The sequence below is a fragment of the Astatotilapia calliptera genome, chromosome 3 (genome assembly GCF_964374335.1).
Source record: "Astatotilapia calliptera chromosome 3, fAstCal68.1, whole genome shotgun sequence".
In the NCBI taxonomy this organism is placed as follows: Eukaryota; Metazoa; Chordata; class Actinopteri; order Cichliformes; family Cichlidae; genus Astatotilapia; species Astatotilapia calliptera.
In genome coordinates this window covers 6,253,893-6,269,033 of record NC_137424.1, presented here as the reverse complement: position 1 = coordinate 6,269,033, position 15,141 = coordinate 6,253,893, and the positions used below count along the sequence as shown (strand labels likewise).

The 15,141-nt window shown below is 42.5% G+C and overlaps 1 protein-coding gene across 3 annotated transcripts in view; it reads right to left on the bottom strand.

Moving 5' to 3' along the window:
• Nucleotides 1–4,936: 4,936 nt before the first annotated feature.
• Nucleotides 4,937–15,141, bottom strand: part of LOC145419338 (protein NLRC3-like) — a 30,678-nt gene continuing 20,473 nt past the window's right edge. For 2 of the 3 annotated variants that reach the window (XM_080297156.1, XM_080297161.1), the window contains exon 4: nt 12,609–14,848. In XM_080297156.1, the coding sequence (XP_080153282.1) occupies nt 13,047–14,848 (1,802 nt within the window). In that variant the 3' untranslated portion in view covers nt 12,609–13,046. Of the gene's footprint in view, nt 5,215–10,155; nt 10,330–12,608; nt 14,849–15,141 lie in introns of those variants that run through there. The other variant, XM_080297164.1, reaches the window with a different exon arrangement.

The following is a 15,141-nucleotide window of genomic DNA, read 5'->3' as shown; positions in this document are numbered from 1 at the left end:
ATTTATCTATGTTAGTTTGAACACCTCTAATAGGTTGGTTTAGTCTTTCCAAGTCATATCTTCCCTTAGATCTGCGGTCCAGGCTCCTAAAATCATCCTAGTTTAACAAGCACTACAATCTAGAGGAGAACTGCACTAACAGGTGTGACTGATGAGATCTGACCTGCAAGGATACTCATGTTTATGTGTATCAGGACAAGCAGGGAAGACCTGGGGCCTGTTCTTCGTACTTCGCTTACTACATCCAAGATCAAATGACACATCCAAGACCAAACCATCGCGCTAACCGTGAGCTCGCTAATCCGGTTCCCCGAACACACCTGCTGTTGACGATTAGTACAGCTGGACGCAGTAATGTGACATCACTGGGTGTCGTAAAAGGGGCTACGCATCGATAGTAGAAACATTGATCGGCAACCCGCTGATTGGTCGGCGAAAATGTCGAAGGGGCGTGCTCGGTATTTTCCGGCAGCAGAGCAAGAACTCATGAGTGAGGGATTTCAGGAGTTTCAGAGTTTAATTAAAACGCAAGAGAACACTGCAAAGGCTGCAAAAGCAAGGAGAGAGGGCTGGCAGAAAGTTGCTGACAAATCAAACTCGTAGGTAATTTAATAATAATAATGGATTGGGTTTATATAGCGCTTTCCAAGGCACCCAAAGCGCTTTACGATACCACTATTCATTCACTCCCACATTCACACACTGGTGGAGGCAGCTACGGTTGTAGCCAGGCTGCCATATCGCGCCATCGGCCCCTCTGGCCAACACCAGTAGGCGGTAGGGTAGATCTATCATATGACACTATATTGTCCAATATCATATGGCATTATATTATATTATAATATGTTATATTATATCCCCTTTCACATTAGAGCCACAACAGGACCCACAAGAACATGGGAACAAGTAAAAGTGGAATACAGGAGTATTCTACAGAATGGTAATATTTATCTCTTAGATTGCTTTGCGTCTCTTGGCAAGGTAATACTGGCCTGTAATACTCTGTTAGTTTGTTCATAACAGCAACCAAGAAAAGGGCAGAGGAAAAAAAGACAGGTGGTGGTCCTGCACCCCCTCGTCAACAAGTTGGTTAAGTAAATAATACCCTCACGGGAATATCGATATCTCTCAATGAGCACACTGTCGCGCTGAGCTAAAGGATCCTGTCTGTCCCGCAATATACGCTGAATTCTGACAACTCTCCTTATCAATCCTGCACCTTCCGCAATGGGTTGGTCGCGTATACGGACAGGACATGGCTGCGACAGACTTCCCAAATCCACCTTCGCTTTTATAGCCGTGGTCTCTCATCTTGATTACACGAAGTAATTTACAATTACTACTGTGAAATATGAATTACATCTGTAATAATCACATACATGTAATAGAATGTTAATAGTACATTTCCCTTTTTTAGGGAATGACCTGTATGTATCTGTGTGACATCAATAAAAGGATCAAGTGCTGCATTATCTTTAGTTACATTGATGTTATTTATTTATGGTGAAACAGTGGTAAAATATCGCTGTTGCTTTCGTATACATGAAGCGGACATACCTGCGTGGCCGCGATCTAATCCTGTTTACATAAAGTAAACCTGCTCCCGAGCAGGTTTACGCTTACGGCTCTGTTGCTATGACAGCAAGTCCCGGATGAGCTTCGGGGAACCGAACGATCCAGGATCACGCGAAATCGTCAACAATCTAATCCAGCTAACTTACTTAGCAAGGTACGAAGAACAGGCCCCTGGACATCAACTCTGTCAGGCTGCCTGAGTCCTCTCACCCACATCAGCTCAGAACTCTGCATTATCTACTGAGTCAGACTCAGAGGATCAGGGATCAGAAGTTCTACAAAGAGTAGAACCAGACTTCTTGTATAGAGGTGTGTGGGCCTACTGATCCACAGTGTCAGCACAACTTTCACATCATATTCATCTCAGCAAAACTAAAACATGTGACTGACCTCAGAGTTTCAAATCGACATCGTGGATTCTCCAGAAGAACACACAGCTGCTTCACTCCTGAATCCTGCAGGTTGTTGTAGGTTCCACTCAGGTCCAGCACTCTGGGATACGAGGGGTTGGACTTCAGCGCTGCTGCCAGATAATCACAGCTGATCTCTGACAAATCACAGTCCTTCAATCTGAATAAAAAATGAAAGATGTAAGTTTATTAGACAAAGTGTGAGCTTGAAATCATTCAGTGTTTCATCATCTGTTCAGAGCTGAAGAAGGTTCAGAATGTAGAAGTTTAGAAAATGGAAACTCCAAACAGCTGAAGCCAACAGGAAGCAGCTTCAAACAAACAAGAGAAAAAAATGAATTTTTCACATTGAAGTCGTACATTTATCATAAAGTTGTCAAGTTTTGCCGTGTGAAATAAAAAAACTGAACAGGAATCCTCAGAGTTGAACCCTCTGCACAGAGGTTCAGGTTCCTCTTCAGGTCCCAAAGTGCAGAACAACAAGGTTTCAAACAGCTTCGTTCCAGCAGCATCAGCCACAGAAATGCAGAGATGATTCTTTGGATCTCTTGGTTGTGTTGTATGATGCTGTGTTTGCATATCTGGTGTCTGTGTTGCTTTGTGAGGACGGATCATTTACTGCAGCTCCAGATAAACAGAGCTGGACCTGAACCTGGTAGCTTCACTTAGAAGACACTTGTGACGGGAACGTCAGGTCAAAAAAGTGCCCCTCCGACAGCCAAACCCATCTGTTCTCTGATTGGATAGTTACATTTGTGATTGACATGACATTGACCTATCAGATGAAAGGAAGAAAAATAGGGTCAAAATTCGTACTTGTAACTTGCAGGGGTTTTTTTTGGCTAAGTCCACACACAAATCTTTTTTTACACACACACAAATCTTTTTTACACACACACACACACAAATCTTTTTTACACATACAAATTTTTTTCATGCACACACAAATTCTTTTTACACATACAAATCCTGATTTACAAGTACAAAATATTTATGACCACATTTTGGAGCCCATACAAATGTTCTGCAGACGAGTCCATGCGCTCACAACAAAGCTCAGTGTGGACGACGCTGTGCACGCTCCAATGCTGATTGGTTAGAAAGTGGGCGGGAACAGGGAAGAGAGCGACAGCAGTGTTCAGCACAAACACGAAGGATCAAAGAAGAAGAACATGACAAGCTCAGATGGAGGCTGCAGTGGACACTTTTCATTGTTTTAACATTCGCTTTCACTTCAGCTTCACCAACAACAGCACAAGCAGAGCAGCCCACTGACTGCGTGGCCGTGACGGCGCCCCCTGGTGACTGTAAACCACTACAACATGTAGACGGCCGTCTGCTGCTCATTTCTTTGCCACCATCACAGGAGCTCTTTATCATGTTCTACACTCTCATTGGTTCTTTGTGTGCTTGTTTTTTAGAACAGTAGTCATTGTGATTGTTCAAAGAAGACAGTCAGCTGTGACTAAATGTAGCTCCTACAGCAGTGATTTGAATAACTACTGAAGCTAATCCAGTATCAAAGCTCAGGAATCAGCAGCTCCCACCTCGTTTTCTTTGAACAACTATTTTTAGCTGCTGTGTTTTTGTGTTTTTGTGGACCTCAGACATCCTGCTGCTCTGGAGAACTGAAGCTCTAAAGGCTTCAGCCTTTATCTCCAAGAAACAAAGCTGATCATGGAGACCCAGCAGGTCAGCTGATCTGAGGACAGCACCAGCATCTTTAAGTAAGTCTGAGAGGTGAGCAGTCTTTGGAAGCCTTTACTGTCTGATAGTCTCAGAGCAGGATTTGGATCATTATTTGGCTTTTCTTCTATTATTATGTTTAGTTTCTGCTTCACAGATATTCTCTGAGATGTTCTCTGAAATGTTTCCCACTGTTGGACAAACTTTCACAGTTTCTTCATAAAGGAGATCTCCTGTGCAGTCCATCTGTGATAATATGTTAAACACTGAATTATGATTCATATCTGAATGTACTGACTGTTAATTATTGATGAGAACATAATCAGTAAATATAAATATGTTTGAGTTTGGCTTTGATGAATCAGAATAAAAGTAATAAAATAATGATTTTAGAGACAGGCCGAACTCAGGCCAGCTGACAGCCTGTGTACAAACAGACTTCAGCCATATGAGAGTGAGTGTGAGTGAATGAGAGCACACACAGGACACTCTGATCTCTGAATGTGTGTGACGCAGTGAAAAAGAGGATTGTACTGGATATACTGTGACTGACAAACAGAGTTTAAAGAGAAAGGTGTTTGGATTAAAATGGATTATGCTAAAGTGAACGTGCTAATGAAATCTGAACTGACTGAAATGTGAAGTGAAGATAATTCAGATGTAAAAGAGAGAGAAACTGATAATAAGGTGGGGCTGGAGATCAAACACCTGATTGGTTGAGTAGATATCAGATCGACAGTTTCACAGTTTTCCCTGTGGATTATAACTCTAAGAATATGTGACATTCATCAAGGAATCCTGCTCTCCGGATTATTTCCATGAACACTGAGCTGGATCACATCTACAGTGCTGGAAGTGCCCGTCTCACCACCAACCTCTCTGTGCACATTCACTTTTCAACCCTTTGTGAGACACTAAAGGTGTAAATCTGAGTATTTATCTATGTTAGTGCAAACACCTCTAATAGGTTGGTTTAGTCTTTCCAAGTCATAACTTCCCTTAGATCTGCGGTCCAGGCTCCTAAAATCATCCTAGTTTTACAAGCACTACAATCTAGAGGAGAGCTGCACTAACAGGTGTGACTGATGAGATCTGACCTGCAAGGATACTCATGTTTATGTGTATCAGGACAAGCAGGGAAGACCTGGACATCAACTCTGTCAGGCTGCCTGAGTCCTCTCACCCACATCAGCTCAGAACTCTGCATTATCTACTGAGTCAGACTCAGAGGATCAGGGATCAGAAATTCTACAAAGAGTAGAACCAGACTTCCTGTATAGAGGTGTGTGGGCCTACTGATCCACAGTGTCAGCACAACTTTCACATCATATTCATCTCAGCACAACTAAAACATGTGACTGACCTCAGAGTTTCAAATCGACATCGTGGATTCTCCAGAAGAACACACAGCTGCTTCACTCCTGAATCCTGCAGGTTGTTGTAGGTTCCACTCAGGTCCAGCACTCTGGGATACGAGGGGTTGGACTTCAGCGCTGCTGCCAGATAATCACAGCTGATCTCTGACAAATCACAGTCCTTCAATCTGAATAAAAAATGAAAGATGTAAGTTTATTAGACAAAGTGTGAGCTTGAAATCATTCAGTGTTTCATCATCTGTTCAGAGCTGAAGAAGGTTCAGAATGTAGAAGTTTAGAAAATGGAAACTCCAAACAGCTGAAGCCAACAGGAAGCAGCTTCAAACAAACAAGAGAAAAAAATGAATTTTTCACATTGAAGTCGTACATTTATCATAAAGTTGTCAAGTTTTGCCGTGTGAAATAACAAAACTGAACAGGAATCCTCAGAGTTGAACCCTCTGCACAGAGGTTCAGGTTCCTCTTCAGGTCCCAAAGTGCAGAACAACAAGGTTTCAAACAGCTTCGTTCCAGCAGCATCAGCCACAGAAATGCAGAGATAATTCTTTGGATCTCTTGGTTGTGTTGTATGATGCTGTGTTTGCATATCTGGTGTCTGTGTTGCTTTGTGAGGACGGATCATTTACTGCAGCTCCAGATAAACAGAGCTGGACCTGAACCTGGTAGCTTCACTTAGAAGACACTTGTGACGGGAACGTCAGGTCAAAAAAGTGCCCCTCCGACAGCCAAACCCATCTGTTCTCTGATTGGATAGTTACATTTCTGATTGACATGACATTGACCAATCAGATGAAAGGAAGAAAAATAGGGTCAAAATTCGTACTTGTAACTTGCAGGGGTTTTTTTTGGCTAAGTCCACACACAAATCTTTTTTTACACACACACAAATCTTTTTTACACATACAAATCCTGATTTACAAGTACAAAATATTTATGACCACATTTTGAGCCCATACAAATGTTCTGCAGACGAGTCCATGCGCTCACAACAAAGCTCAGTGTGGACGACGCTGTGCACGCTCCAATGCTGATTGGTTAGAAAGTGGGCGGGAACAGGGAAGAGAGCGACAGCAGTGTTCAGCACAAACACGAAGGATCAAAGAAGAAGAACATGACAAGCTCAGATGGAGGCTGCAGTGGACACTTTTCATTGTTTTAACATTCGCTTTCACTTCAGCTTCACCAACAACAGCACAAGCAGAGCAGCCCACTGACTGCGTGGCCGTGACGGCGCCCCCTGGTGACTGTAAACCACTACAACATGTAGACGGCCGTCTGCTGCTCATTTCTTTGCCACCATCACAGGAGCTCTTTATCATGTTCTACACTCTCATTGGTTCTTTGTGTGCTTGTTTTTTAGAACAGTAGTCATTGTGATTGTTCAAAGAAGACAGTAGGCTGTGACTAAATGTAGCTCCTACAGCAGTGATTTGAATAACTACTGAAGCTAATCCAGTATCAAAGCTCAGGAATCAGCAGCTCCCACCTCGTTTTCTTTGAACAACTATTTTTAGCTGCTGTGTTTTTGTGTTTTTGTGGACCTCAGACATCCTGCTGCTCTGGAGAACTGAAGCTCTAAAGGCTTCAGCCTTTATCTCCAAGAAACAAAGCTGATCATGGAGACCCAGCAGGTCAGCTGATCTGAGGACAGCACCAGCATCTTTAAATAAGTCTGAGAGGTGAGCAGTCTTTGGAAGCCTTTACTGTCTGATAGTCTCAGAGCAGGATTTGGATCATTATTTGGCTTTTCTTCTATTATTATGTTTAGTTTCTGCTTCACAGATATTCTCTGAGATGTTCTCTGAAATGTTTCCCACTGTTGGACAAACTTTCACAGTTTCTTCATAAAGGAGATCTCCTGTGCAGTCCATCTGTGATAATATGTTAAACACTGAATTATGATTCATATCTGAATGTACTGACTGTTAATTACTGATGAGAACATAATCAGTAAATATAAATATGTTTGAGTTTGGCTTTGATGAATCAGAATAAAAGTAATAAAATAATGATTTTAGAGACAGGCCTAACTCAGGCCAGCTGACAGCCTGTGTACAAACAGACTTCAGCCATATGAGAGTGAGTGTGAGTGAATGAGAGCACACACAGGACACTCTGATCTCTGAATGTGTGTGACGCAGTGAAAAAGAGGATTGTACTGGATATACTGTGACTGACAAACAGAGTTTAAAGAGAAAGGTGTTTGGATTAAAATGGATTATGCTAAAGTGAACGTGCTAATGAAATCTGAACTGACTGAAATGTGAAGTGAAGATAATTCAGATGTAAAAGAGAGAGAAACTGATAATAAGGTGGGGCTGGAGATCAGTGAAGGGCATGTAAACACCTGATTGGCTGAGTAGATATCAGATCGACAGTTTCACAGTTTTCCCTGTGGATTATAACTTTAAGAAGATGTAACATTCATCAAGGAATCCTGCTCTCCGGATTATTTCCATGAACACTGAGCTGGATCACATCTACAGTGCTGGAAGTGCCCGTCTCACCACCAACCTCTCTGTGCACATTCACTTTTCAACCCTTTGTGAGACACTAAAGGTGTAAATCTGAGTATTTATCTATGTTAGTGCGAACACCTCTAATAGGTTGGTTTAGTCTTTCCAAGTCATATCTTCCCTTAGATCTGCGGTCCAGGCTCCTAAAATCATCCTAGTTTTACAAGCACTACAATCTAGAGGAGAGCTGCACTAACAGGTGTGACTGATGAGATCTGACCTGCAAGGATACTCATGTTTATGTATATCAGGACAAGCAGGGAAGACCTGGACATCAACTCTGTCAGGCTGCCTGAGTCCTCTCACCCACATCAGCTCATCAACTCTAAACAGGAATGAGCAGCTCATTTCAAAATAAAAGGTTGGAATTGTAAAGAAAACAAACAGAGCTCATAAACTGAAACTGATTTCATTTTTCAGCTGGAACATTTTAGTTGTTCCTTTTTCAATACATACATAATTATATTTACAGTAAGTCTTATCATTCCCCTTTTCCCTGCCAGTCACCGCTAATGTTTCATGTGTCTGAGCGAACACACAAACTCCCTGAGCGTCCCTTGGACCACTGTGAGCAACAGCAGACGTGTGCACTGTGGTCACGCCAGCATCTTATCCATCCAAGTTACACGGTTTATTAAAGTAATCAAATTACAGCATTTACATTTATGTTAGACTACTTTTAATTAACTGCTTTAGCCCACTTACAATGAAAATTAAAAACAACCTTGTTCATGACCTGTAGCATGTTAACACTATTGGAAGTAAAAATAACTTGAACTCCAATTTTGAAAACACAACTTTATTTTTTCTATTTTTATAAAGCTCTGACTTGTATTATGAGTCTGTGGTCTGGGAGAGAGTCTGTAACTCTGTCTGCAAAATACAGGATATAATGACCAATGTTGGACAATTAATTATATAGTTACTTCTTCAAAAAAGTTACTGAGTTTTGCAAACAACAAAGTTTGTTGCAATAAATACTGAATACTATCGTTGTTATAAACAACAATACTATTCAGGAAGAAAACCAAACATTGCAGATATTTTATCATAGCTCAGGTTTTACGCGGCCGATCAACACAATTTAAAAACTGGTATAAAGTCCACACTTTTTCCCTCAGTTGCTCCGTCTGTCCTGCTCACATCTCCAATGGTTGTACACGTTGTCATTAACGTGGCTTCACCTCATCATCAGCCACTTTGCTCGCTATAACACCATTGTCGGCACATAAGGACGCTGTCATAGCCTGTCAGCGACGTTGATTAGCTGCGTATATACGAATGTGAATCGCATCATTGGCTGGACTACGGGATAAGGTGGCATCGTTCTAATCCCATATGGGAGCAGCCAGTCACTGACTAACACTGCAAAACAGAATTGTTAAAGATTTAATTTTAATTTCAATTGAGATTTGATTATTTTTTTTGTGTGCAACACAGATTTTCTGTGTGCAGAGACGTGCCAGCAGCGCGCAGTTGCACGACCGCAGCTTAGAGGGAACATTGGGCACCACCACAGTTCACTTCAACAAAACTTTACTTCAGATTTGTTTTCATGTTTTGATCCAGTGATGAGAGCCGTTTCCCCCATGTCCAGTCCTTGTACTAAGCTAGGCTAAACACGTCCAGTGCCTGTCTCTGTGCAGCTTTTAATCTGATGTTAATAAGGTAGAAATGGAGGAAGAAGAAAATGACTTCATCAATCAACATGCAGCTACCAACCCAAATGGTGAGGTGGTGGTTAGTTATTACTGTTGTTTATGATCCCCTACATTATCCTACATTCAAATATATTCTCCAGCTACAATAGTGTTTGTGTTCCTAAAAGGATTTCATGAACGTGTTATTGTTCATGTCACATCTGTATGAAACAAAGAGGAAGTGAGGTTTATCCTTCATGATCACAAACTGTTCCAGCATGTAAACCTGAGATCTGTGTAGAGCAGCTGACCTGCACGATGTGCTCAACACAAACATTATTTACCATCAGTTACTGTGTGACTGAACCACGTGGGTGTATGAAACATCGCTTTTAGTTTTAATAGCACATGGCAACATTCAGACGTGAATCTATACAGTAACACTTTGATTTGTTACAGTGAGGAGACTGTTGAAGGAACGATGAGGGGAAACTGTAACAGCAGCAACAGAAACCAGGAGACAAAGCTGAGGTCTGGGTTCCTCTATGCTACACACAGCCTCATGCTCCTGGACTTTAGTAAACACATAAATGTCTCCAAGTACACTTACTTCAGAAACTCTATTAAACTCATTACAAGTTTACTTCAGCTTTAAATTACTCACAACATCAGCACACATGAGTAAACAAAGTAACTCACAGCTACTGTTCACGTTTAGTCATCTTTAATACAAATATACCTCATGATTATGAATCTCACAGCTACCTGCTCATTGAACTGAACAATAATTCTGTTTGACCATTAAAACAAAATATGTGACTGTAAAAAATGTTCAGACAGTAATTAAGAATCTCCTAAGCAATCCAAAGATAAAGAAAAGTTCACCTGCCAATTCTATAAAGCTTGGTTGTTTATACAATAATATCATTTAATGATATGTTTGGATCCTGACCTGAGAGTTTCTAGTGTACAATGTGGACTCTGCAGTGCAGCAGACAGAAGCTTCACCCCTGAATCCCGCAGGTCATTGTTACTCAGGTCCAGCTCTTTCAGACTAGAGGACTGGGAGTTGAGAACTGAGGACAGAGCATCACAGCTTCTCTCTGAGAGGTTACAGCCACTCAGTCTGGAAGAAAACAAACAAACAATTAAATCAGTCAAATGAAACATTTTTAATGCCAGCATGCATTACAATTATTGGTTAACTAAATAGCTTCAATAAAACACAACTCTTCTTCTATAGCAGCACTTACTCCTTGTAAGCTCCACCTGCTCCACCATCTGAGTCAGAAGACATGAAAACAAACTGTAAATCTAGTAGAAACATGATTGGAAATCTTCTCAGATCCATTTGTACATTTAGAGCCTGATCCTGAAATATAGCAGCACGGACATTCACAGCAGCAAAGGGTTCTTGCTGATCTGAGCTGGCTTGGCCCTGGCTTATTGAAGATTAAAGAAAGCGGAATCAGCTGTTCAAACCCCCACAAGGCTGCCCGCTGTGACTGAAACAATGGGACGGGTCGTGACTTCTCAAAATGGGCTCACTGAACGCAGCACGGATAAGATCTTGAAGAAGCTCATGGCGGTCGTGAGTTCTCAGACTTTGCTCTTTGAGCACAAAACCGATAACCTCTCGGAGAAGCTCGTGGCTCTCCAACGGGAGATTGAGAGACGAGTGACGGACTGTTAGATCAGCTGTGAAATTGACATGCAGTTGTTCGCACCAAAGAAAGCCACCATCAATTCATGCGGCTAACATGCCAGCGCCAGCTGTGGTCTCAAGGCTGGAGCTGAACATAACAAATCTCACCCTGATAACAGACGGTGTTTAGACTGTTCCTTCCCATCCTAAGCATGCTTATCCCCTCCCGGTGCAGACAGTGGGTTGAGGGGACCAGCGCAAATGCTGCAGGCCCGGATGCGCTGTCTACACCGGCTGTCTCTCACCTTTTACCCATCCCTGTTGCTTGTCATGTGTTTCTATGGCGCATTAAGAGTTTTCATGTGTTCTGCGCTAACGTCATTTTTTTTGTCTGTTCTCAAACTGATCTCCCTGTTGGAGCTCAGTCTGGGAGGAGTTCTTTTTTCTCCTCATCTTTCCTGATGTTGTGCATTTTCTGCTGTTCGGTTCCGGGTCGCTGCTCTAGCAGCTGACCGGCCAGCTACCTAGCCTGACCTGTCTCCCCAATGTGATGTTTGTGTATTGTATGTACGGTTGGCAAGGTCAGTATCCTAATTGCCCCTTGAAAATAAATACAGTGTTCTGAATCTGAAAAGATTACAGAAGAGGACTCTGTTCAGTAAATATTACGCTCATGCTGTCAAGAAATACCAAAGGTAGGTAAAACTCTGGTTGTTGCAGCCATCCAGTATGACATGCTTTGTACATCATCATTTTTGTACATCATCATCATGCTTTGTACATCATCATCATCGTCACAATCAATCAATCAAGATTGTGAAGAGATTCTCTACTCAGAGAATACTGGAGATTTTAGATGAGAGAGATGGAAGATGATGAAGGGGAAGAGTTTTCACAACTTGAGGCCTTTTGTCTTCACTGTATAGGACAAAGAAGACAGGAAGGGAGGGAGAAGTGAGGAGAATAACACACAGGAAATGGTCTTGGGCAGACTCAAACCAGGCCCTGGAGTCACGACTCTTACTTTCAGTACATGGGTCACCTGCTCAGCCAGGTAAGCTACAGCAGTCAGCAGTGTGTGAGTTAATTTGAAGACAATGACGACTATAAGTCAGGTAAAAAAAATACTTATCATCAACCAACAAGGGGAAAACAGTGAGCTTGAATGACCAAGCTTTGACCAAGGGTGGCTCACTCCTCGGTCTTCTTGCCCAAGGAGTGAACCACCCTGCATGGCTATCAATGTGGTGCAACCAAGGCCATCATACAGTACAGGCCATCCAAGCTGATTTTAACTTTTCCTCCCAGATACCACCTTAGAAATCATCTAGATTAGGATATGTTGGCTGTTCTAGATCCAATCACAACAAACAGAGAGCTGTTGTGTGTCCAAGGTGAACAGGAAGAATATATACATGCATAAAGTCAATAAAGTCAGAAGGTTTGCTTTAGACTGTGCTGCAGTTTATCATCAAAGACAAACAGGCACCATGCTGCCAACAAATGGCATCAAGTCTGACTTGAGGTTTTTTTGTTCTTTTTTTAAAATCAAGATTAAATTTTATAGCAACCACAGCAGAGATGACCAGGGAAGGTGTGCTTGAGGGGATATAGCTACAACAGCTGGTTTCAGACTGAAGATGAACTGAGGTGCTGCACCCAAGTCTGCAGGTTCAGGGAGGGACAAACATCTGCTGCAACCAGATTGGAGTGAGAGGAGAGAGCAGGCCAACAACAACAAAGAAACAACAAACACACTGTGGAAGACCGAAGCAGAGTTTAGTTTAAAGTGGAACTAAGGATGTTTCTCTGGCTGCCAGGATTCACTGAGTAATTCAAATGCTTTCTTTAATGCAGGACCCACCATGCATGTAAAAGCAAGTGTTTCACCAACATTTGTGACTAAAAATAGACCTGCAGTAGAAATGTATCTAGGAGCATGCATGTGAAGATAAAGTATCACAACATCAGGCACATGCAGCCTAAGTGTTTAAACAAAGACTGATAACATAACAGCAGCAGTGATGATCAGAGTTTATGGTGAATCCAGCGTCTCGAGTTCTGGAGGCATCAAAGAGGTCACAGTTGTATTGGAGAAATCCCAAAACTTTACAAATTCATACAAAGACAGAAAGCCTGGTGAAATAAATTATTGACACAGTTGGATGTTAAAAGTAAAGACATGAGTACAAATGTACTCACAGAGCTTTGTTGGAGGCTTTGACCACTGGCAGCAGCCTCAGAAGAGCCTCCTCTGAAGCAGAGTATTTCTTCAGGTCAAACTCATCCAGATCTTCTTCTGATGACAGTAAGATGAAGACCAGAGCTGACCACTGAGCAGGAGACAGTTCATCTGTGGAGAGACGTCCTGATCTCAGGGACTGTTGGATCTCCTCCACTAGAGAACGATCATTCAGTTCATTCAGACAGTGGATCAGATTGATGCTTTTCTCTGCAGACAGATTCTCACTGAGCTTCTTCTTGATGTACTGAACTGTTTCCTGATTGGTCTGTGAGCCACTTCCTGTCTGTCTCAGCAGACCTTCTAGGAGACTCTGATTGGTCTGCAGTGAAAGACCCAGGAGGAAGCGGAGGAACAAGTCCAGGTGTCCATTTGGACTCTGTAAGGCCTTGTTCACAGCACTCTGGTGGAGAGATTTTAAATTATTTTTCTTTTTAAATAATTTAGACCATAATTTTGCTCGTTGTTGTTCCATCAGATTGAGCCCAGAGTTGATGAAGGTCAGATGGACATGAAGAGCAGCCAGAAACTCCTGAACACTCAGATGAACAAAGAAGAACACCTTCTTCTGGTACAGTTTTCTCTCCTCTTTAAAGATCTGTGTGAACACTCCTGAGTACACTGAGGCTGCTCTGATATCGATGCCACACCCTGTCAGGTCTGATTCATAGAAGATCAGGTTTCCTTTCTGCAGCTGATCAAAAGCCAGTTTTCCCAGAGACTCCATCATCTTCCTGCTCTCTGGACTCCAGTGTGGATCTGTCTCAGCTCCTCCATCATACTTGACCTTCTTCACTTTGGCCTGAACCACCAGGAAGTGGATGTACATCTCAGTCAGGGTGTTGGGCAGCTGTCCTCCCTCTCTGGTTTCCAGCACATCCTCCAGAACTGTAGCAGTGATCCAGCAGAAGACTGGGATGTGGCACATGATGTGGAGGCTTCGTGATGTCTTGATGTGGGAGATGATCCTGCTGGCCTGCTCCTCATCTCTGAATCTCTTCCTGAAGTACTCCTCCTTCTGTGGGTCAGTGAACCCTCTGACCTCTGTCACCATGCCGACACAGTCAGGAGGGATCTGATTGGCTGCTGCAGGTCGTGTGGTTATCCAGAGGCGAGCAGAGGGAAGCAGTTTCCCCCTGATGAGGTTTATCAGCAGCACATCCACTGAGGTGGACTTTCTAGGGTCAGTTAGGATTGTAGTTTTGTGGAAGTCCAGAGGAAGTCGACACTCATCCAGACCATCAAAGATGAACACAACCTGGAAGTCTTCAAAGCTGCAGATTCCTGCTTCTTTGGTTTCAGTAAAGAAGTGATGAACAAGTCCCACCAAGCTGAACTTTTCCTCTTTCAGCACATTCAGCTCTCTGAAAGTGAATGGAAATATGAACTGGATGTCCTGGTTGGCTTTGTCTTCAGCCCAGTCCAGGCTGTATTTCTGTGTTAAGACTGTTTTCCCAATGCCAGCCACTCCCTTTGTCAGCACTATTCTGATCAGGTATTGTCTTTTGGGTGTGTCTTTAAAGATGTCTTCTTGTCTGATGGTTGTTTCTGGTCTGTCTGGTTTCCTGGATGCTGTTTCAATCTGTCTGACCTCATGTTCCTCATTGACCTCTGCAGTCCCTCCCTCTGTGATGTAGAGCTCTGTGTAGATCTGATTCAGGAGGGTTGGGTTTCCTGCTTTAGCGATGCCCTCAAACACACACTGGAACTTCTTCTTCAAGACAGACTTAAGTTTAGGCTGACACTTCTGAAGAGCATCTGAATCAAAAAAAGGAAAAAAGAAGGAAAAGTACAAATCTGGTCTCAAGGAGCTATCTGACATACTTTGCCCTTTGTTGAGCCTATCATACATTTTAGTTTTTAATATACTCATTCTTCCAGAAATTCATCAAAAAGGCGCTACAGGAATTCCTAAATGTATTTCCTGAAAACAGCCACATTAAATGTTTTGAACCTCCACATCTGCATTGCTTTGCAGCTTTTCATATGTACCTGATGCCAACATGTGCAGGCTAAACAGGTTTATGCTTTCTGTGCCTCTTCTCCAAACT